The sequence below is a fragment of the Anolis carolinensis genome, chromosome 3, assembly GCF_035594765.1.
Source record: "Anolis carolinensis isolate JA03-04 chromosome 3, rAnoCar3.1.pri, whole genome shotgun sequence".
Classification (NCBI taxonomy): domain Eukaryota; kingdom Metazoa; phylum Chordata; class Lepidosauria; order Squamata; family Dactyloidae; genus Anolis; species Anolis carolinensis.
The window spans coordinates 272,371,166-272,395,971 of NC_085843.1; the positions used below are offsets into that span (position 1 = coordinate 272,371,166).

General features: G+C 38.2%; 1 protein-coding gene across 2 annotated transcripts in view; it reads left to right on the forward strand.

The window, feature by feature from the left end:
• naaladl2 (N-acetylated alpha-linked acidic dipeptidase like 2) overlaps positions 1 to 24,806 on the forward strand; it is a 664,743-nt gene that overhangs the window by 456,276 nt on the left and 183,661 nt on the right. For both annotated transcript variants that reach the window (XM_008106012.3, XM_008106011.3), the window contains exons 7-9: positions 4,217 to 4,309; positions 7,126 to 7,331; positions 10,073 to 10,201. In XM_008106012.3, coding sequence (XP_008104219.2) covers positions 4,217 to 4,309; positions 7,126 to 7,331; positions 10,073 to 10,201 — 428 coding nt within the window. The remainder of the gene's footprint in view (positions 1 to 4,216; positions 4,310 to 7,125; positions 7,332 to 10,072; positions 10,202 to 24,806) is intronic.

The following is a 24,806-nucleotide window of genomic DNA, read 5'->3' on the forward strand; positions in this document are numbered from 1 at the left end:
TCTGTTTTGTTGTTTTAAGTAATTTCCAACTCAAGTTGACCCTAAAGTGAACCTATCACTGGGTTCCCTTGGCAAGATGTCTTAAGAGGAAGTTCGCCATTGATTTCCTCTCTAGTTGAGTGTGTGTGAGAGACTTCGACAAGGTTACCCAGTGCTTTCCATTGCTAAGCAGGGATTTTAACAGTAGTTTCCCTGAGTCCTAGTCAAACGACTATGCCAGACTCGGTTTCAAATAGGGTTTTCTTGGCAAGATTTACTTCTAATGAGGTTCGTCTTCCCCAGAGGCTGAGAGATAATGTTTTGCCCAAGATCTATAATTCTTTGGGTGTTTTTTGTGATTCTATGGGTGCTTCGATTGTGTGTTCCTGGATTTGGATAGCCCTTTTGGTCTCTTCCATCTCTATGATTCTATGATCCAATGGGTTTCCATGCCCAAACAAGAATGTGAAGTGTCGTTGTTTCCCAGAGTCAAGTACTCAGACCATTTCACGCTGTTGGCTCAGTTGTTATATTAGCTAAGGATGAAATAATGCAGGTTAAATTTTACATGTAATAGTTCCAAGCAATTGCATAGTTTTTAAGACAGTGAAATTATTGTGTTTATAGGTCCTTTTTTTCTTTTGTTTGTTTTCTAAACAAGGAGGGATGATAGCTACTCAAGTGTTCAGTCTCATTTGAGCATGTGCTCTCTTGCTCTGATTCACTGGGTTATGGAATGCGGCTGGTTTTGCTCTTAAATTACCAGATACAAAACGTAACGGTTGTATAAAAGATGGAATTTATTTATTTATTTATTTACCATATTTCTACCCTGCCCATCTCAACATCGGGGAGGGGGGGGACTCAGGGCAGTTTCACATATTGGCACAATTTTGTGTCGTAAAAACAGACAATTGGTAAAACACATTAAAACCAAACAATTAAAAAAATTAAAAACAGTTACAGCAATTATTAAAATCACATCATCCAACGTCATAGCCCAGGGCCATTCCAAATTATCATAGCAGTTGTTTCTTGTCCCACAACTAGATAACAAGCAATAACTGCTGAAATACCCTCATCTACACAACCATTAAAGTGTCCCATTTTTACTCCACAATTCTCCTGAAGACATGGGCATTTTTATACAACCATAATATGCTGGAATTTTCATTGTGACAGAAAATACACGAATGTTCTGGGAACCTTTATACTATGCAATTGTGCTATTATCCCACTTTAGGTGCCATGGCTCTATCCTTTGGAATCCTACGGATTCTATCATATGGATACAGTCATGGAAACTGAAGTGCTATAGCTATGTGCATTTCTGTTTATTTTTTTCTTAATCTGCCGGGATGAGCAATAATACTTTACAAAATAACCTTTTCAAAGATCAGCATTTGCACATTACACAATAACGTTCAGAAAGAAAATAAGCATGAGAGAGTATACTTTGTTTCTAAGTAAGAACTATATGACACATTGAAACACCCACATGGTTTGTAGCAATTTTGACTGTTTTTGCTCAAACAGGGCATGCAGTGATGGAATGTGTTGCCCTCATTGCTATCCACCCACACCACTCAGGCTTGTGGAAAACAGTGGTAGGGTACATAGGTTACACACATTAGCTGCGTAATGACTTGTAGTTTAGAAGTTAAAAGGCTCTGAAAGATGGAACTAAAGAGAACTATTAATGATAATAGTAATCCTTTTCTGTTCCTTTAGTCGTGAAGTAGCTTTATGGCTTAGATAAAGTTTAGAGAATATTTCAAGCTGCATTAAGCTAAAGTCTCCCTGTCACTTTCCAGAGCACAGCTGAGAAAGAGATAAAGTTGTCAAGACCTTTAAAGTCTTTGATCGGACATCTAATGTTGGAAAGGGAGATTTGTTGTCAGAACAGTTTAAGGCAAATTAAATTTTACTTCTTCTCCATAGTACATTGAGAACTCGTCGAGCCTTTTGTTAGGCACAGTAAGCCTTTAAGCTAGAGAATGTCACTGTACAATGCATCTATTCGTTTTTTTATCTGATTCTAGAAGATGTCTGTTACCACTGAAGAGTGCATCATTATCCATTAAAAGATGGAACATACCCATTCAAGGAAGCATGTTGCTACTCCCCAAAATGGGACCTCCCATTAAGGGAGGAACATTTACACTCTTTTGCGTGCTGCAGGTAGACAATCAGGTGGTCCAAAGCTACAGAGAAAGACTCAAGACCACGATGTTATGATAAAGGCTATGTTCTACACCATATCACACAAAATCCTGTATGAATGCTGGGATACTATAAGTCCTCACCATTCTTGTTCTAGGCCTCCCTTCACACCCTTATGTGCAGTCTCTGATGACAGTAACCCTTTGACCAAGCAGTGCCTAGCGAGGTTCTGGGCACCATCTGGATGCAGTCTTGCAGCTGGAAGAAAATATTGTGTACAACCTTCCAGAATTCCAATATACAATGTGTACATGGGTATTTACATGGGTATTTGGTTAACCAGTTAAAATTCATGAGTAAACCAGGGTTTTTTTTAACCAAAAATTTTTTGCGGGTGGGTTGAACCCCTAACACCCACCCCCCCGACCACAGGCCTGGCCTCAGTCACCTCCCTTCTCTGTCTCATAGCCTTGCTGTCTTACTACTTCATCAATTAATGATCCCCCCTTCTTTGACATAATCTCACTCTATTGTCCTTTATTTTTATCATGTATATTTTTTACATTTATTTCCAGTACTCACCCTGTCTCTTTCCACTGATTTCTTCCCACCCCCTCCCAAATTTCAATAGCATTTCTCTTTCCATATTTGTCTCTGGAGGAGCATATATGTAAACAGCACATTTTTCACGAGACTTAAAGCTTTCCAAATTAATGTTAAAATGCTACAGTTTTCTGGTTAGAAAAAGTGGGACTACTACCAATGTCACCAAAAGTGCATGCATCTCTGTAATAAACATATGCACAGGCTGGCAGGGCAACGAATTCAGTGTATTAGATTGATTACCTCTGTCTTACCCCAACTCATATACAGCATAAATGTTGCAGAGTAGTAAATCTATATTCAGGTAAAATCTCTACTAAGAATATTGACATTTTTACTAGAGTATCATTTCTCACAGTGAATCTTACTATTAACAGTTTGCTGAAAGAAAAGTGTGTTTGCTGTTGCTCAGTCTATAATGAGTCCATTTGTTTTCCCGGTCTGAGAGGTAAAAGAAAAAAGATATTAGTTTTTAATTAATTTTTAAAGCAAACTCATTAGTCAAATGCTCAGAGCATGAACTTGAAAGCCCTTTTGACAAAGACAGAGAGACAGGTTGCTTTCTATGTAACAATGTGCCCCCCATTAAACTTTCCTGTATGCTTGTAAGGTGATACCAAAAATGAAATGATTGGAGAATGGGATAATTTGAGGGATAATTGGCTTTGAGAGTAAGAAGAGAATGTGCTTCCCTTAGAGCATTCCTTTGGCTCACTCGGCCAACAGCTATTTCCAGTATGGAATCTTTAGTGTTAAACCCTTCTACCATATCATGGTTAAAGAGCCTGTCAGGAAAGCAGAGATGTTGGACTTCTTCAGCACCATGAGGAGAATTGAATGCAAAGGGGTTCCAAGCCAGCATTTCAAAATTTAAGGAATAAATATTTCCTGTCTGGATGAATGTATCTCTCCATTTTATTTTTACCCATGTTGGCTGGACTCCTATTAAACAGTACTAAAGTGTAATTTACAAATACATATTTGTAACTGCTATATATATCATGATCCCTACATAGCCCCTAAACTAGGAGCTACATAGGGATCGTGAAAATCCTTCAGACCTCATTTACTGGTAAACAGCCATTGGGAATGACTTCTAGCACAAAAGAGATGTATGACAGGGGTCTCCTTTTCTAGTTTTTGTGCCAAGATAACTCATAGGAAGGAGTAGGAAAGTGAGCTAGATTGGATTGCAGTAGCTGCTTACCAGTAAGTGAGGTTGGAAAGATGTTCACGTTGGAAGCCATTGCATAGCACTGCAGGTAAGGTAATGTGTGTTACATGATGGCCATACAGGATATGTACACACACACACACACACACACGTTATTTCATTTGAATTTATTAAAAATGGCAAATTTTGGAAGTTATTTAGACAAATGGACCTATTCCTGATGAAGACTTTTTAATGGATTTGTTGATTCATTTTATCAACATCTCAAACAGATTTATTTTCTTTGTCTAACAACAGAAAGAAAAATCCTCACTTTGAATGTTCAGTCTCTTCCGACATATAAGACAATGTCCAATGTTATTGGATATTTAAAAGGAGCAGTACTCCCGGGTATGTATATCTCTATTTTCCCTTATTTTCATTTAATTTATTGTTTTAAGACAGTGGTTCTCAACCTGGGGTTTGTGGACTGCTGGTAGGCTGCAATGTTGTCACAGGAGGTCCGCAAAGGATTGAAGAAGTTATGATTTTTTTGCAATTAAATCTGAATGAACGAATTAGTGAACAAATGAACTCAAGCTAGAAAGGGAAATGGAAGAAAATCTTAATTTTCTATCCTTCTTTTGGCAAACTTGGCTTTTAAATCTATTGTCTCAATGAAAAACAATCAGAGGTGGAAACTGGCTATGACAGTATCTGGGTGGGAAATGTCTAATAGGTTGTGAAGAAAAGGTTCAGAACTTCTGTGTTAAGATACTGATATTTTAATGTGATCATTTGTTTAATCTTGTTGACTTTCAATTATCAGGTCTATACCATATCTAGCCTTAAACAGGATCAATTAAGTTTGCTTGGCTCTCCTCCCATCCATTCCACTGTGTTTAGAAACTTCTTTCAGGAAGATATCCAGCTTCAATCCAAAGGGGCTTTCTGCATTAGAAGCCTAGCGCAACTTGCTTTTGAAATATTATTGTTGTCAGTACCTATTAAGTGAAAAGAACTGCCACTTTTCTGTGGAGATGTGTCAATCAGATTGTGTATGCCCAATCTTTTTTTAAAAATGTGCCTAAGCAGTAATAGCATGGGAGGAGAAAAACCCAAGGAATATGTAATTTCATAGGCAATTCATTGCACATACAATTTGCCATAAACACATCTCTGACAAACTTTAACATGTCACTAGAAGGAATAGATGAATAACATCAAATAAAAATAAGAACCTTTAAATGTCTTTAGTAAAGAAAGCATCTTTTTTAAGGTTAAATAATTGCAAGACTAGAATCATCATGACAGATGTAAATGTTATGTTTCCTTGTAAATTTTCCAGAACTGTTAGGGGGGACTTTCTACATTGCTCCTTTTTTATGTGCCTTAAACTACAATTGCTACCAAGATTGTCATCAAATAAAATGTAAAACAAATTTGCTCCCTCAGGTGAAAAAAAAAATACATGATAGCTTTTTTAAAAAAATAAGGGACCGAAGAGTCCTGATAAGAGTAATATGAAATTTCTCAGGCTGAATTTCTAAGATGATCATCTTTAAATTAGCACCTAGTTATTTATTTATTCATTAATTCATTCAGCTAAGATATGCCTCACTTTTCAATGCAAAAAGGAAATCTGTGGAAGCAGCTCACACAGAAAAAAAAGCACCATTCCATCAATAGTTGACATTTTTGCAGTTAACAGTACCATTATTCTGAAGCCTTCAGTAGAATATCTGCCCATTAACCAAAGAAACCCTATTTCAAAAATTCAAGATGTCACACTCATTTTTTTCAGCAGCTTTAGGGAATGGATGGACTTTAACAGTTTTGACTTACATTAAGGAAAAAGGTAGGGTATAAACCAAACAAAAACATACATGTGATAATTTTGACGAACATGCACTGTAGTCAACTGCAATGTCTGTTGTATTTTAGAGAGATGGATTAAATGATCTCTCATCTTGCAAAGATGGTAGATGTGTGGCAACTATGTCCCATAGGTCTATCAGTGATGGCATTGGGTCCCAGGGGTTCAAATTTTGGAGAAGACCTGGAAGAGAAGATATTGCCCTCATCCACATACAGTGTCTAGCCTCTTTGTTTTTGATCACACAAGAAACACCTTATGAAATGCCCCTTTCTACCCAACGTAGCGTAGGAGCCCTACCCCTTATTTCAAGTAGCAACCCTACATCTAAGTGAGTTTGCAGGTCTTTAGTCAAATAAAGCAAGAAACTATACTGGCTAAGTGTGTATGTATGTTAGATAGACTTCAAATATAGCCAAACATCTAGGTTTACTTATTCCAATGGGTCAATTATTAATTATTCCTCGCATTACCCATGTTTTTCAAGAAAATCAACAGCAATAAATTTTAAAAGCAAAAGAATTATAATGGCTAGACAAGTTAACAGACAATCTAAACATTATCTATATATATATATATATAAATGAATAATTTTCAGTCCTAGAAAATCCACATAAACTCCTTCGATATCATATTTTTTTCCCCATCTCGCCATGCCCAGTTTTGACAGTATAAGATAGTATGAGTTTGTTTGGATGAGATGCATTCCTTTTTGTTCATATCTTTCCAAATGAATTCATGTTCATTTGCATATTTTTACATTTTAAATTGAATTCCCACATTAACTAAAGTATGCACGCACTTCCAGCCAGTGGGCAATCTAAGATTACATCAACATAAGTGAGACTTTTTTTCAAGGACTCTTCACACATGTCTATATTCAAGAGTAACCCAGTTTAGATTTTCAAAAATGCATTAAAAATGAAAAAACATATGCAAGTTGAGATATAATTACATAAAGCAATCCGTCTCCATTTCGGTTGGTTATGAAGCAAGCACTTAATATCTTGGGCTTCTAGCTAGGTCAATAGAATAATATACTAGCAAAAGATAGAATATCTGTAAATAATGCTACCCCACCACAAACCATGACATGAAGTTGGCAATATGTGCAAATAGATTGGCATCTCTTCTCAGAATACCAATTGCTACCATCTAATTATGGCTTAACCAGTGAAACCGCTGCTTTATGATGAAAATTCCTCTTGAAACCAGCTGATTTCAACGGCAAACAGCAGATGTGTCACAGCTGGCAAGAATGGAAAAGCTTGGGGATACCGTCAACATTGTGAAGGACATGTTTTCTCTTGCCACTTAATTAACAAAAACACCCAATGGTTTTTCTTTTCAGATAGATATGTTATAGCTGGCAGCCACCACAACAGCTTACCCAGTTACAGTAACCAGCAGTGGGCTCACAGCACCGCGGTGATGACTGCATTAATCCAAGCTTTGATGCGGAAAGTAAAGAAAGGCTGGAAACCAGATCGGACCATTATTTTCTGCTCATGGGGACACACAGAATTTGGCAAGATTGGTTCCTATGAATGGGCTGAGGTAAGAAATTATGGCCTTTTAGAAACATCCTTTCTTAGTGTAAGAAGATTTGCTATTGGTGTAGCTATCAAGGGTTAGTTTACTGGGGCAACTACCAAGGGCTTCAGCTCTTGTTTATCCCTCTTAATATTTTTTTTCCTTCTGATTCTCCTGGATCCTTGTCCTGCAGGCAATAACTAGGGATGGTTAAGAATTCAATGTCATTTGTGACATCAGAAATTTTTAAATGTCTTTAATTTTCATTACTTTTTAATATGTTGCCTTCGATCACAAAATCTTGGGGCAATAAAATATATGACAACTATTGTAAACCATCTCAGACAAAAAAAATCCCCAAATGAAATAGTATAAACAGTATTAAACCAATCACTAAGGTATATCAACCGAGAAGGCTAAAACAGTTAAAAGATAAGAGCCCAAAGACATTCATTACAACTTGTGACTGTCATCCTGCTTAGTGATTTTTGATGTTAGAAGTCTGGATCATCACAATTCACTTTCCCTTTTAAACCACAAAGCCCCCACTCACATGCCCATTTCTGAATGTGTGATAAATGGGGTGGAACGTAAGTTATGATGTATCCAGTCCTCTTCCTTAAAAGGAAATCCCAGTTGCGGGAAGAGGGCTGACCATATAATTGTTGAAGCCTTTTAAGATGTGAAATTCCAGTGTCTCACTAATGCTGTACATTTGGGCACCTAAGAAAACATTCATTTGAGGGACCAGAATTCTTATTTGAGGGACAATATCCACATTTTGCCCAACACAAGGCTTCACCCCAAACAGATAATCCAATAGCATGTTAGCTGTGTTGAGAAAAATGATGAGCATGCAGATAGTTTTCTAGATACATCATATTTCTAGATACATAATATGCATTCAGTGGTGATTGGATTTATTTATTGGTGACTTAGAAATCAGAAACAAGGTGAATGTAACACGTAAGGACATGTAGAAGGGAACTAAGCTCTAACAGCTTTTAGCCTATATCAGTTCAGGCAATTAATCATAAGTGTTTCTCAATGTTCCTTCCAATTTGAAGATAATTAAATTTTCCTTAGTTGCAAACAAAAGCTAAAAAGAGTCAGCTAAACTGTGCATCCGGTAGATGGAAACAATTTCCCATATGTATGTTGGGAACCACTCAGGGCACAAATAGTGTTAATGAGGCTGGATTTACGCTGCCCTGTATCCCAGGATCTGATCCCGGATTATCTGTTTTGCATTATATGAGTCTACACTGCCAGATAACCTGGGATAAGCAGATAATCTGGCATCAGATCCTTGGATACAGCGCAGTGTAGATCAAGCCTCATTAACACTCTTTGTGCCCTGAGCGGTTCCCAGCATACATCTGGGAAATTATTTCCATCTACCAGGCTTAGTCCATCAGTGGCATATGGGGAACTAGATAAATAAGTAGGAAGGACAATAGATGTGGCTGGTAAACTGGGACATGCTTGTCTGGCAGGTGAGATGAGACACCAACTTAAAGAGAAAAGATGGATGGGTGGTGTAAAAACCTACTTTAAATATACATGAATGAATTGGCATCAGAATATTGAGATGTTATCAGTCATGATGAGGTACACATTTTGACTCTATCATCATATGTCTATATAGTAGCCACAAATTCCAAGAAATGGCATTTGTAATCACTGTATTTTAAAATTCCAGATGAACTATGTTGAATTAATTGCATAGTGCAACTTTTATGGCAAGGACCCAATAGTGTACTTCTTTTGGATCCTGCTTTCTCAACATTAAAATGTTATTTTTCCTGTGTTCCCCCTTTTTAGCATGAGAAATGTTTAGGAGCTAGCATTTGGTACCACAGAATACTGGAATAGGACTAAGAGGGGAAGCAAATAAAAATAACCTGTTGGGATTTATTTAAATGGATTTACTGGCCCTTATATACATGCTAGAAATATAAAAACATGCCCCTGTCTCCAATACTAGAATATGCAAATAACTTAGGACTGTGTATAAGCAATGTGTAAAACCTACCACAGCCCTAATCCAGGTAAACAATACATACAATGCAGGGTGCACCAAAGGATCAAAAGTAGTCTCTGAAATGAATTGAAAGCAAAGTTTGTTTAGTAGTACAGTACTTCAATTCATCCTGTATCAGGTGTTGTACACCTGATGTGTTCAGCATAAAGGGCCTCTTCATGGAACAAGCAGTTCATTACTGAAAAGACAAATGAGAAATAATTGAAATGTGGCTTATAGAGATCCCTTCACTCTTAAATTATAATAAAGCCCAACCACATTGGAGAAATGATGCCATTTAGATCTTAAATATGATTTGAAATGTTGAACACTTTGGATGTTTGTTAGTGATTACATTTGAAGTTTGGTGCCTCTCAGGCGCAAATTTAAAATATTAAAAAAGATATGGGAAAAATGTCCTGTCATTTCACAGCATGTAATTTTTTATTCTCTGCTTTAGAACTGCAGCCATTCTTAATTCCTTCAGGCCCCATTTTGCATTTTGTTCAGACGATGTGGAAAAAAAGGAATTATGTCCTCACCAGAGAAAAATTTAAGAAACAAACAAAAATATATCCTTTGAAGTTCATAAAATGATATTTGAGGAAAATTGAGTTAAGCATTATTTAGGGAATTGAAATGAGCAGCATTTTTTTCTTATATTCCGCCCCCCTGCAAGGGTCTAAAATCAAAATGTTTTAATCATAATCTAACTTATGAACCATGATCATTTGTGTTTTAGGATCTCAAAAATGTTCTCCAGAAGAATACAGTGGCCTATGTAAGTCTTCATGATCCCGTTAGAGGAAAAGCAGTTGTACACTCTGTAGCATCACCTTCGCTTCAGCAGCTGGTGACTGAGGTTAAAAAGGTGAGTCTTTTAACCCTTTGGGATATTTAATGGGACATTAATACAAAACTATTGCATAATGCATTTCAACATGCCATATTTCCCTTCCTAAGCGTTGCAAAACAATCGAGGTCTCAAAATTACCCAATTGGGCCAAACCTTCTATGAGACACAATCAAGCAACGACCTTTAGCAGTAGACTTAGAGTGTCCTGAGAGAAAAGCAGCCTTTAATTTTTAGTTTATCTTTATTGTATTTTCAGTGAAATGATAATTGTAGGCAGATATGTGGTTGTGGAAATTTAAATCAGATATCAAAATATTTTGACTGGTCCTGAATGACATGCATGTTGCTTTGGATGGTAGAGTGGACATAATTTTATCCTCTGCTTCAGGTAAATTCAGCTATGTGTTTCAGAAAATATGCTACCCAAAATACATATTTTAAAGGAAGTCATATGCCAAACACATTATAAGAAGGAACTGCATAAATGTGCGCATTTGAATTTTCAGACTTCCTCTAATCATATAATGTTTGGCTGTGTGCATGTGTGTGTTGAAAAAAAAAAGACTTAGCTATTGTTATTTCATGGCAGCAAGAGTTTCATGATATTGAGATGCTTAATTTGGGGGCATTCCCCTTATTTTGACAAAATATACTTTGTTAAAGAATACAAACCAACTGCAAAGACAACAGGGCAAAACAGTAGGTCACAAAGGGACAAATTACGTACTACAGTGTTATTGTCGTGAACTTGGCCACTTTATTAGGAGCTTAGTTTCAGCACACAACAGGAGTGTTAGCCAAAGTCAAGAGTCTGATATCAGAGAAACCAAATTCAGAAGTATTTGAAAGTCAATCCAGAACAACAAAAAGTACAAGCCACAAACAGAAAGGTGTGAGCCAATACTGAGATTTAAAGTCCTAGTGGCCGAAAACAGAAATCAAGCTGGTGAAGCAACAAAGTCAAGTCAGGAAGAAATGAGTCAGATCATAAAAAAGCCATGTACCAATCCAGAGTCAGAAATGCCAGTAGTCATAAAAGCAGTGAAGGAGTCAGGTTTAAAGACAAGAAACAAGAACAAAGCCAGAGTCACGATAATGCCGTTTGTCAGTGTCCAGAACTCTGGAGTCTAGGAGTCCTTGGAGTCAAACCAAGGGGCAGCAGAGCTATGTTTCAAATACAGTGATGTTGTCTGCCATCCAGAGTCACTACATTGAGGGCCTTTTATCTTGAGGTCTCAGCTGGCACTTGATTAATCATCCTTTCTCAGATATTTTCTAAGACCTGTGATATCTTCCTTGTTCCAGAGGAGAAGTTGTGGTTAACCCTTCACTGCTCTAAATGCTGGGGAGTGTCTGCTTCTGCTGAAGGCTCATCTTCGTCTTCAGCAGTGGCTGAGCTCAGCTAGGCTGGCCATGACAGCTATTGTGCCACAAGGCAACAATCATTGCATTTTAGTACCAAAAGTTTACCATTCCACATCATTACATAAGGAATTTTTTTTAAAAAGATGTTCAATTGACTGTGCAAGGACGAAACAAGACAGGATTTACATACCTAGGAATGACAGATAAAGTAATACTTCAATTTAAGGCACTTTGCTTTAGCGTGCTTTGCTAATACAGCATTTTTCAACTGTATAGTACAATGCCATTTTACAATTTATGCTCAGAGCATTTGTGCACTTCATGTCTCAATGTCATATTCTGGCAATTATATGTATTATTCTTACTTTTGCATCTCTTTTAGGATATAATGCATTTAATAAATGCTAGTGTAAATGTGTTTTTAGGCTTTTATATGCAATGGTACATGAGGAAGAAAGGAGGAAGCTTGTTATTCACTTTAGGTCTATATTCACTTTATAGGGGTGGTCTTGAACCTGGCCCACTGTATTAGTGAGGGATGTTTCCACACAATACATATGTTAAGAAAAGAAATGGGATTGTGCATGTGATATAAATATGAAATATGAAATGACACAGAAATGGGAACAAACTGACTCATTGGTGTGCCCCACACATTCATGCCACAGAGACAAAAACTTTATGTCATACACATCTGGTACTGATAAACTTTAGAAATGGGAGTGAAAATAGCTGATTTTTTTAAAAAAAATAATAAATAAGAAATATTAATATTTATTCTGACATAAATAGATAGTGACATAAACAAGCATCTTAAGCCTTTGTAAATCTGTTGTTGTTGCAGAGGTTGGTATATTCTTTTGTCCTATGCAATGACCAAAACCCTTTTTCTCAGGACTCACTAGTTTTCTCAACAGAATTGTAAGAAGCCTTATTTCACCTCAGGCTGTTTACCTATGTAGCTATGTATTATGTGATCTAATAGGCTGAAACTTATTAAAACCCAAACTGGAACTGGAATGTGAATATTTCTGTCTCAATTTAATTGTATTTATTTTGTGTGCGATTTTTCTGTTTCTTGGCAGGGGGTTAGATTGGATGGCCCATGAGGTCTCTTCCAACTTTATGATTCTAAGATTAAAATTCTAGTTCCCTTCTTGTTCCATCCTTGATACATGTCAAGTTGGAAGACTTGAAGTATTTTTCCATCTAGCAGAAAAAAGAGATCTATGATTTTTAAATGTATTTTTGTACACAGTTTTCATGAACACATTTTTATGCATTTCCCATTGAATCTGGCAAGGACTGGAAACATTTAAATTTCACACTACACAATTATAATGTCAATATTCCATGTTCAGTGCCATGGCAACATCCCATGAAATACTGAGTTTTGGAGCACACTGACCAATTAATGCAGCTTGAAGGCAGCATCAAACTGTGGTGGCTACAAAACGCAAACTGCCAAAGTGTACTGCAGCATGATTTAGGGACTTTAAAGTGCATCAAGCAAAGTTGAAGGAAAGTCTACATTAAACCCCTTCATGTGCTATACATCTATGTAAAAAATATCAAAGGGCAAAATCAGCTCTGCAAAATGTGGAGGGCATTGTAGACATCTGTTGCTGCTGAAACACAGTAAAGCATCCAGAATGTGGGCTGCTGAAAAGTGCCAGATGAGTATGGCTGGACAGCAGGGGGCTAATTGATCCCCTGGGAGGGGTAATTGATCACCTCCACTTCTTACTGTCATTTTTCCTTTTTTCCCCCCTGTATGCATCCAAAGCACTGATGTGCTTCTCTCCTAGAAATTTATATAAGGCCCGATTCCATGGTTAATGTAAACAAGCACCCACATGGCCTCAAATCAGTTTCAGGCCTGTCAGTCTCAGCACCTGCACAGTAACACCGGTTCCTCCCAAACCAGTTCCATGCTGCATTATAGTGTCGATATAAATGTGCCCTTAGTTAAGTAGCAGAATGTTATATAGCAGGAGCAGAATAGACCTTCTTCTTCCCCTGCAGTGGATGCCTGGTGAAAAGAGTCAGCTTGGTGTTGTTGTTTTAGCATTGGACTATGACTCTGAAGACCAAGGTTTGGTCCTCCACTTGGCTATGAAACCCAACATTGGGCAAGTCACATACTCTTAGCCTGAGAAAATCCCACGGTCGGTTCAATTTAGGGTCACCATAATTGGGAATGAGCTGAAAGAACACAACGACAAACAAACAACAACAACAAAGTTGGCTTGTAGGATGGATGGAGTTATAATGGTGACAGTGACTATGGATATGGAACAGTTACTAAGATGTACCCATCCTTAATTGTTCCGATTTCACAATCTCTACTTTAGACTTGACTGAGACATTATTGCCATGGTTGTGATCACACCAACAACAACCTTCAGCTGCATGGGAAGAAAGTGATCCAATCTTCCAGTAATCGAAGGATGGGTGAATGGCATTTCTGTCAGATTTTTGTGAGGTTGGGTAGACTGGAAGAGGTTGCTTTAATAAGTATACTTAACTAACTGACTGATACACAGTTCTGGCAAATGTTCTTTGTCCTATAACTAGCCTTGTGAGGTATTGATTGGATATTATTATGGAGAATTTAAAACTCTGTGAAATTATTGACATAATTAACACACATTTGATCTTTTCCACTATCCCATTCAATCTTTAACTGAGAAGCCAGAACATTTTTTAAACAAAGAAACATATTATACATTACTAGTTTTTTCAGAGTAACACATTCGTCCTAATTTGTTATGTGTAACATGTTGCCTTTTTGATACCTTTATTATTCTTATTTTTTAAAGTAACAATTAAACATTACTCATATGTGCCCCTAAAACCAATTTTAGATATAATAAGTAAACATTCGTGATTATGCCAAAATGCAATATTATTAATAGTTTTCATATTGTTTCGTGAAAAAGAAGGCGCCTCCCATAAGTATTAGGCTTGAGCGATCCACGAAAAAATTGATTCTAAACTCGTTTCAAAAGCAGAGGGGGGTAGCGTTTCGTTTCTGAAGACATTTCCGAATTTTGCCCCCCAAAAAATTCGAAATTAATGAAAATTCGTTATTTTCAAAATTAATTCGTTAATGGCGGACGCGCATGCGCAGTGGCCCAAAAACAGCCCAAGAGGGGGGGGGAGTTAGGGGGCTCTCCTGCACTCATTTTTTCAGCTATACTGATCAAATTTGGTACAGTGGGAGAACACAATCCACCCTGCTTGTTCGCTAAATTGCAGAGCGTTTGCCCTTTCCTAAGATTTATTGCGCAATTTTATAGTTCATATAAAAAATCTTTATTTACCAATTGCAAAAAATCTGTTCCTGCTTTTGAATTGTTATTTCCTGTTCAATAGGGGTTCCTTCACTGTGAAAGTCCTTCTTCTACTTGTGTAACATTGTTTCAGTGCCCGTAAATCTGTCAAAATGTTAGGGCATTGGGGGCCATTGGCCAAGAGACACATTGTGCTGCCTGCCACAATGCGCAATGACTTTCCCCAGGCATCCATATTGGAGGCCATTATACCACAGTGGTCAAGCCCCTCCCCCTCCCAAGAAATGTAAGATTTGTGCGACGTTGGTTTGATTTATCGCCTGATGGCAAAATGGATCCCACTCCCCTGGGGAGCCGGCCACCGTTGGCCGGCCCCACGCCACCACCCCACCACCCAAGGGGAAGGGCCTTTGAGGCAGCTAGTGAAATGGGGTCCCAAGCCCCACTGACCAGGGGGGCCGGCCACCATTTGCCGGCCCCACGCCACCACCCCACCACCCAAGGGGAAGGGCGTGGCACCTTTGAGGCAGCTAGTGAAATGGGGTCCCAAGCTCCACTGACCAGGGATAATGGGATGTGCAACCCTTTGGCCAGACTTTGCGCTATGGAATCACTGTTGGAGTGGCTGCCCTGGCACTGACCGCAAGGCCTATAGAGCAGCAGCACAGCAGCAGGAAGCAAAAACAGGCTCCCTTTTTTCCCAAAGGAGGTGGGATGCAATGCAGGATAATGGGATGTGCAACCCTTTGGCCAGACTTTGCTACTAGCGTTGAAAAAAAGAGAAGTTTCCCAATAAAAACAAAAGCCCACCCCGCCCGCACCAGCAGGCAATATGGTGGCGCAGCAGAAAAATTGCAGGGCTGGTGGGCAAATGGCAAACGCCAAGCTTGTGGGGGGAAAAAGGCCACAGGCCCTTTGGAAAAACACCCTGCAGAAACACCCAACAGTTTCCCACCCCACCTCACCCACCCACCCTTTTCTCCCGGTCTTATAATCTGTAGCTCAGCCAAGGAAGCTGTGATGCAGCAATCTTGCCTGCCTGCAGTGCCTGGAATCTCACTAGCGTTGAAAAAAAGAGAAGTTTCCTAATAAAAACGAAAGCCCACCCCGCCCGCAGCAGCAGGCAATATGGCGCAGCAGAAAAATTGCAGGGCTGGTGGCAAACGCCAAGCCACAGGCCCTTTGGGGAAAAAAAATTCTGAAACACCCAACACTTTCCCACCCCACCTCACCCACCCAACCTTTTCTCCCGGTCTTCTAATCTGTAGCTCTAGCTCAGCCAAGGAAGCTGTGACGCAGCAATCTTGCCTGCCTGCGGAATCTCACTCCCAACCCACCCTCTCTCTGCAGATCCCGAAATGAGCCACGAGGTGCCCGTGCACGCTCTTTTCATTCAGGACGTACTACCAGCCCCTCCCCTGGGTTAAACGTGCTCTCTGATTGGCCACAAGGTGGAAAGAACACGCTAGGTTGCCCCAGTGCACTTAAACAAGTTTGGGTGATTTGCAAAACCTTTTTTTCCCAACGAAAAAAAATGACAAAATAAGAAAAATGGCCTGTCGCGGTTCGAAACCGCGATATCCAGACGTGTGGACAATCAAGGTCGTATATTGCTTCACAAGTTACAAAAGTAACGAATTAGTAACGAGTAACGGGGAAATCGAATTATTTGAGCAAGCCTAATAAGTATAGGTCATAAGTCACACTGTTATAGGTCACTTGCTATTCTAAGCTTGGTGAGGTATCCAGGATTGAAGGTGGGACCTTCTTTTGGACAGTTTGAATGGAGGGCAAAGATGTGACTGAACTGCTGGACTGAGTCACGATGGAGCTATATCTGTCTGTTCTCTTTTTCTCTCTTTCATCGGGTACTTAGATTTAGTAGATATTTTCTGAGCAGAATAATAATCTCTAGCTATGTAACATGTTCATTTGACACCTAATGGCAGTCAGTTTGAATATTATTGGATAACAGATACATTTGGTCACATTTGATCGTTGCCATTTAATAGTGTGTAGTTCTGACAGTTGTTTGGCATGCAGAAATGTTTCAAATTTCACAACTGACAGCTTATATCATTATGAAAAGAGTCAGCAATATGGCTTTCCCGCAGGGCAAACCAGGTGTGACAACCTTAGTCCCAAGGTGGTTTTCCTCCGGAATAAATTGTTGGGGTAGGGAATCCTTAACCGGATGAGGAAACTGGTATGCGTGTGCTGGGAGAAAAGCTTCAGACTTCCATTTCCACTGTGGTTCTAGTATTTCCAATGGAAAAAAGGCATAGTGACTACTTCTGTGGGATTAAAAGCTGATTCATGCTAGCCATTTGTATAATTTCAAAAAATGGGATTATATGTTGGGAACACTATAAAATCTGTGCCTTTTTCAGGAGAGCTGAGGTGCATGTTTCATCAGAGGTATGTTTGGCAGTTGTAGAGAAAGATGCCTTTCTCTACAGCATCCCACCATATTGGGAACCATCTGCCTCTACAAGTTAAAGAACCTTTCCTTGGGAAAATAGCCATACCCCACAATTATAGAAGCTTGACACCACATTAATGACCATGGCTCCATTCTGTAGTATTCTGAGATTTGTAATTGGTGAAATACTAAGATTTCTTTACTGTTGTGATTTGGTTTAGCAGTGTGGACTAGTGTGGACTATCTAGTAGACAAAATTGTAAGTACTTCACCAAATAGCAAATTCCAGGTTTCCATAGGGCATTTCTGCTATAGTTCTGCATATGTTAATACACATTCTGATTATTTTTTGAACTTTTGGAAGCTTTTCTTTTCTGACAAAGCTTACACAAAATGGTGATTTTGAATGGGAATCACACATTTTTTTTCTGTTTTCCACTGCCTTTACTTACATCATGGTAGGAAGTTAGAACCTCTCAAGGGGAATGTGGAGCTTGCCAGAAGTTTAACTGCAACCCCCATTTCTCTTTCATTAGAGGGAGTTGATGGAAACTGGAATTGAGCAATGTCTGAAGAACCATAGATTCCCCAGCTATGCTGCTATGTGCCATGCAAACTGATGGTGCTGTATAAAAAAAATGAACAAACAGCATAGAAAATCTGCCCTCGATTAATAGTTAAAAGGCATGCTTAAGCTCTGGCAAAAACACATTTATTGCTCAAATATCTTTTTTCAGAGTGGGAACTGATCTTCATTTCTTTAATTGCTTACAAGGGCTGCTGTTTCTTGGCACATACACAACTCACAACTACTCATTTTATGTGTCTGTCAGGGGAATATTGGCTGAAACTCTGAATTAAGTAGGAAAGCTGATTTAAATATTTGGATTATTAAACCAAAGAGAAATTCAAACAATTCAAGACCTTTGCAAAGCAAATTTGAACTCTGTTCAGCCATCCTAATTATTGTCCGTATTCATCGCAGAGAGATTCTGCCAAGTTACATTTGTGGCTGTGACTGTTTTGTAAAGGGAAGTTGCCGTTTGTTAGCTGGCTATGTTAATGAATCACCATTTATTTGGCAGACTGTCACTGGAAATTCAAAGTGGGGTGGTGCGGAAATTAAATCCCCTAAATAAGACCATTAATTCATTAGTTTCGAATTTACATTTCACAAGCACAAAAGTTAGTCTGACTGATCTGCTAATTGGTATTCCACAGGGGTAGCCTTGTTAGTAAATTCAAACAAAACAAAATAAAAAGAATCCTGTGGCACCTCGGACTTTAATAGATAAGACTGTGGCATAAGTTTTCAAGGGCCACTGAAAGAGCACCTCTTTCTGTTTTCTACTCTAAGGAATGAATACCTTCTCATGGTAATGAGTATGTAGCTACGCTATCCTTTCCAATCTGCTGAAGAGCTCAAGGTTTTCGGTTTGATCCTAGGGTGTTTAAATAAATAAACATTTGTTCGTTTATTTATTTGTAAAATGATAAAAGTTTAGATCCATGGGCAATTTGGAGTGTCTGTATTAGACTGGATTTAGAAAACACTTTCAGCATTGAAAAGGCATCTTAGAAGTGCCCCAGAAAGAAAGAAAAAAATAGTTTTCTTCAAATTTCTAAGCAAAGCTTTTCAGGACTAAAAGGTCAGTCTCTTCAATTTTTTTCTTCTCTTGGAATATAGCCATCATGGCAACTTCAAAATCTGGTTTGTAGTTAGATATCTATTTTAAGATTCCAGCTCCAAGGCACTCTCTCAAGAAGCTCTTCTCTGTATTTGGGATCCACTTATTGCACTCCATTGTTGATGTGCCTTCTTGATTGGATATTTTAGTTGAATAATTACTTTCTAAATATGAGCAATCTCTCAATAGTAATTTTCATAAGACCATAGGGTTGGGAAGGAAACTAATCTCATATACAGGGATCACATGTCAGACTCTATAATTTTAAAAATCCTTTAATTTTGTCTCAGTCTCTTACTCTTATACATACCAGAACATGTAAAAGATCTTTTAGTAGGGATATCTTTTTTATGAGAATGAGAAACCACATGCTTTTTCTTCTCACCTGTGAGATATTTATTTTCTTCAATGACGCTCTCATATTTTTTGTGTGAAACTATGATATATGCAATAGTTAATGGCATGAAACTACTTACTTTTGCCACCTTTCTCACCCGTTAAACCTGCTTTTTTCAAGTAGTCGGTCTTTCTATATTTGTGTGTGCATTTTGCTTCAACAAAGAAAAAAATATAACACAGCAATTTCCATACATTTTTTGTGAAAAAATCTCAATGAAAAGCAAGAAAAGCTTCTTGATTCATTCTCATGCTGGAGGAGAGAACTTTTATTTCTTAGAAGACTATCTTGTTATGTCAAGACAACTCTTGTCATGAATGAGAAAATGGGTGAACTCTCCTTGTGTTTCGCAACTTAATATGTAGCATAGTGTGCTACCATGAAAAACGATGACCTGCAGGATTTACTTTGGTGCCTGAAAAGCAAATAGGTTCAAATAACTTAAGAAAGTATGTCTGAAATAGTGTTAAAAGAGCTGGAAACTATCAGATCTGGGCATATCTATTTTAAAGCCTTATTTTATGAGGTGCACTTCACCTGCACAGAGATTGATGTTACTGCTGAAAATGCAGGATTTTGTGCCAGCTTTCATATAATTTGCCATCCACATGGCTCCAAGACCATATGAGGCGCTCATTCTAGCATCCAAGCAAAGCTTAAAACGCTATTTTTTATGAAAGTGAGTTTACTGAAACCACACATACCTGATTACTAGCAATTTCTCTACTGTTGCTCAGTTATGCATGACATCAGTATATCATTGTGCTCATTTTCCTAAAGAATAATTTCCCAAGTGCTGCAATCAGGCAGTGTGAATATTAATTCCAAGCCCATAACTCGCTATCTGTTTATAGAATGAAATGTCTGTTAGGAAATTGCATATGTGTTTTTCCTACATCATTGGGAACTCTAAACAGGAGAGACCTGTATATATTAAGCAAGTTACAACATGTGGAAAGCAAAACTCCAGAACGTGCAGGGATGCAAGTACAATATCACTTTCACCACCTACACAGTTGGAATTTACATCTTCTAAACTACTGCTTCTTAACTCTAATAAACTCAGATGTTGAAGGCCTCCACCCAAAAACTAGCAGAAATCAGTGCAGGAACTAGTAGATGTCAATAAATAGATGCTGGTGGAAATAGCAAACCCATTTTAAATGGGAAGAAATGTGCATCCTTCTCAAATCATCTGCGGTTTTAGGAAAGAGCGGATACATTTCTGAAACATGGTACTGTTTTTAAAAAATATTTGTGTGCATATAGAAAGAGATCCCACATAAAAAATTAAACTGGTTTAAAGAATATGTATTTAACTTATGGGAGAAAACTAGATATTTATAATGAAAGTAATACTTTCTACTGCTCTGCCACTGAAATGTTGGTGCAATTAGCAGTGGGCCCTTGGGGACCGAAGGAGGCCTGAATGGATAGCTGCTGCCTATGACCCACCCTGATCTTGGCTTCCTCTCAATTTGCCTGCTTTTGAATGCTTAATCATTTATAGTTCCCTGATGCCTTTCAGCTGCAATCAAACATAAAATATTATGCTCTAATAAAATTAGGGACATATATAGAAATCTCACCATTATTGTGATTATAGCTGACCATTTAGCATTTCAAGACACCATGTTACAGTTTCTCAGTACTCCTGAGAAACTTTTCTCCAAAATGAGACTGAGGCACTAAATATGAGGGTTGAATGAAAAGTAATGCCTCCACCTTCGTAACTCCTCAACCGATGGCAATACTGGTATGCAGCAGATATTGGCTTGTTCAGTAGACTCACCTCTACAGTTCCATTTGGCGGGAAGCCTTAGCATTGAATGGTTGTGTTGTTAAAGGGGAAAATATGGAACCTTGCGCAGATGGTTGGTCAATGTGACTTAAACAACGTGCAGTCATTGAATTCTTGACAGAAGAAGGTGTCACCCCAAAGGAGATTCATCAGAGAATGCAAGCTGTTTATGGTGATTGTGTTGATGTGAGTACTGTGCGTCGTTGGGCAAGTAAGTTTAAAGATGTTGAGGTGGGAACATCTGACTTGCGTGACAAACAAAGAGTTGGACGTCCTGTGACAGCAACCACCGAGTTTCACAAGCAAAAGGTTGACAGACTGATTCAGGACAATTGTCGTACCACTCAAAGAGAAATTTCAAGCACAATCGGCATTTCACAAGAACGTGTGCTTATTATTATTGCTTTGCTTGGCTAACGGAAGATCTGTGCACGATGGGTACTGTGAGATGCTGGTTGCGTAAACAGAGTGTTGACTTCTTCCGTGACAGCTTCAGAAAACTTGTTCATCGTTGGCAGAAATGTATCCAATTGTCTGGTGATTATGTGGAAAAGTGAACAGTGGTAGTTAAAGAGCACATTCTAAGGATTATTTCTGTGTTTGATTTATTAAAATATTCCCTTCCAAACCCAAGTAATGAAGGTGGGGGCATTACTTTTCATTCAACCCTCGTATATTCTCTATCATGATATTTGAAATTTGTCCTGTCTCTGAACAAGAGCAGTACCTTTTCCTTTGTGAAGCAAATAATTAAGGATTTAGCAAGTTAGTTCTTACAGATGTAAATTTAATTCTTGCAGACATAAATCTATTTAAGGTGATATAATTCGTCAATAGGATTGCAGCAAACTTCTTCTATTAGTTCATGCCACAGGGCAACATATTGTCACATTGTAGTCACATTGGGTTCCATTCTGGGGGAAAAAGTGGGCTAGAAAAAAGATAGATGTTGGAGGGGGAGAGCGTTAATTTTCTAATGCTTATTTTACAGTCACAAAAATGCACCCATTTTATTTGAGACCAATTTTGAGAAGTCTTACATTTGAGAATGGTTTAAAGCATAGGATGAATGAGTTAGTTTTTCCTGATGATCAAATTATGATTTACACCCATAATTATGAATTACTCTAGCCAGAGCATTTGTGTTGCCCACGTGACAAAGAAAACAAGGAGTCTCAAAGTGATTGCAACTTCTTGTCACTTATAAAGCCTCATTACACTTGAAGAAAAGAGGTACAAGTACCCTATGGGATTTTTTTGATCAAATCCATTATGAGCAATATGAAAGATTAGGAGTAATAAAACCACAATGTGTTATGACAATATGTGTGGCATAATAAAAAAAGCTCATTGTAGCCTCATATTATAAAGATCCCTGAGGTGAATTAGGACTATAAAGTTTCTGATTGAATTTATTTTGTAGTCTTCCACTTAAATCTATAATTGTATAAAATGTGCATGAAGTGAAACCATTATCTCTATAATTTTTGGTAAAACAGTAATGGTGTGCTTGTTATTTCTCCCCCTATCTTGAATGTAGCATTGGATTCATTTAGCATTGTGTGATATAGAATCATTAGACTTGTTCATAAAACAATGCTATTGAAGATATTCAAATCTGTCAGTCAAGTTTTTTAATTAACTAGAAGAACAAACTTAGAATCATAGATCAAATTAACAAGATAGCTTCAGGTAAACTTGTAAAAAAAAAAAAACCTTTGTTCTTTTTGCAACTGAAATTCCAGTTCACGTAGGGCCCCATGAATAAACAAAGCATCAGGGCCTGAATTTGAACCATAATTTTAATCAACTTTAAACCATATTTTATCAACCTTAATCATAAGAGATCTTGTATGAATATTTGTTAATGAATTCTGATTAACTCTTTCCCGACAATACAAGTACTTTGCACATCTGAAGCAACAAAATACCTTCTTTCCACTTCATGCTTCAGCCTGATTAACCAATTCTAGTTGTATGTCTTTTGGGCTGTGTGGCCATGTTCCAGAAGTATTCTCTCCTGACGTTTCACCCACATCTATGGCAGGCATCCTCAGAAGTTGTGAGGTATGGATAAACTAAGTAAGGTAAGGAAAGAATGACTAACAAAGGATGCCCCCAGGCAAGAGACAAAAACCTTTCCAATGCTAATTAGGGTAATTAACTGAAACATTAATGCTGGCTTCCCAGTGACAAAGGACTCTTGCCACACCCTGGACTCTACACAGATATATATTCTTCCCTTTCCTTACTTAGTTTATCCATACCTCACAACCTCTGAGGATGCCTGCCATAGATGTGGGCGAAACGTCAGGAGAGAATACTTCTGGAACATGGCCACACAGCCCGAAAGACATACAACAACCCTGTGATCCCGGCCATGAAAGCCTTCGACAACACAATTCTAGTTGACTTCTCCAGTTTCAATTTTAATGATAAAGTGTATAATATACATTTTCACTGAATCAATACATGACTAAAGTATAGCTTTCATTCCATAATTACTTCACAGGTTACATACTGATTTTGTGCATGGATCTGCAGTCCATGTCTTGATCCACTAGTTTGGATTGGATTGATTATTGCCTCCAGATTGTCTCAGTTTGGTTTTCTTGGCTTCTTGGGAGGGTTTAGGCTTGATTTGCTCTAGGACCCATTTACTGTCTTTTAATAGTCCATAATATTTTCAAAACTCCCCTCCAGCACCACATATCAAATGAGTTGATTTTCTTCTTATCAGTCTTTAGTGTTGAGTGATATATCTTTACACGTAGGATCTTGTCTAGCTCCTTCGTAGCTTCTCAAGTCTTCTTCTGATTTCTTGACTTAAGTCTCCACTCTGATTAATGTTTGAGTCAAAGTATGAACTATTACTACACTAGCATACATTATTCCTTTCTGTCAGAATCAGATCTCAGGGCCCTTCCACACTGGCACAAGATGCTGCTCAGAACAGGCATGAAAATGGTTGTTCAGAGCTGCATCAGGGCCACACCAAGCTTTTCTAAGCCACCTCTGCATCAGAACACTGATTTAGCAGCCCAGCTATGAGAAGCCATAGCTGGGGATGGGCTTGGTTTTCCTCCCAGAACCCCTATTTGCCTCCAAAACATCCTGGATCTTGCATTGGGATCCAGAATGACTGTCTCCATTGCCTCAATGCTGGGAAAGATCCAGATTTTGCTGCAAGATTTGTACTTTTCCCAGTGTTTTTAAACCTGGGGTCAAGACAGATTAACCGATTGACTCCAAGTTCACTTTCACTAGCCTGTTATGTGTTGTATGGCTGCACCAGGCTAATGTGATTGCTACACCGGATTATATGGTAGTGAAGATGGGCTCCCTATGACATTGCTTTCAAATTTTTCTACCTCTTTCATATCTTTATATAACTATAGGCTTGCTCGTTTTTGTGTTCTTGAACATGAAATATTCAGTTAGCCTCAGGAGAATTAACAAAGAAGACAGCTTCTGATCATCAGTGGTTGGGAACAAGTGACAAGCCTTAAAGGTTTTAATATAGAAAAAGACTGACACTTTAAAAAATAGATTGAATGTCACTTTTTCAGAGAATCAATGCAGCTACATAGAAGCATGGAAGTTTAATGTTTCAAATGGATTAATTCAGTTGAAGTAACTGGGAGAGCACAC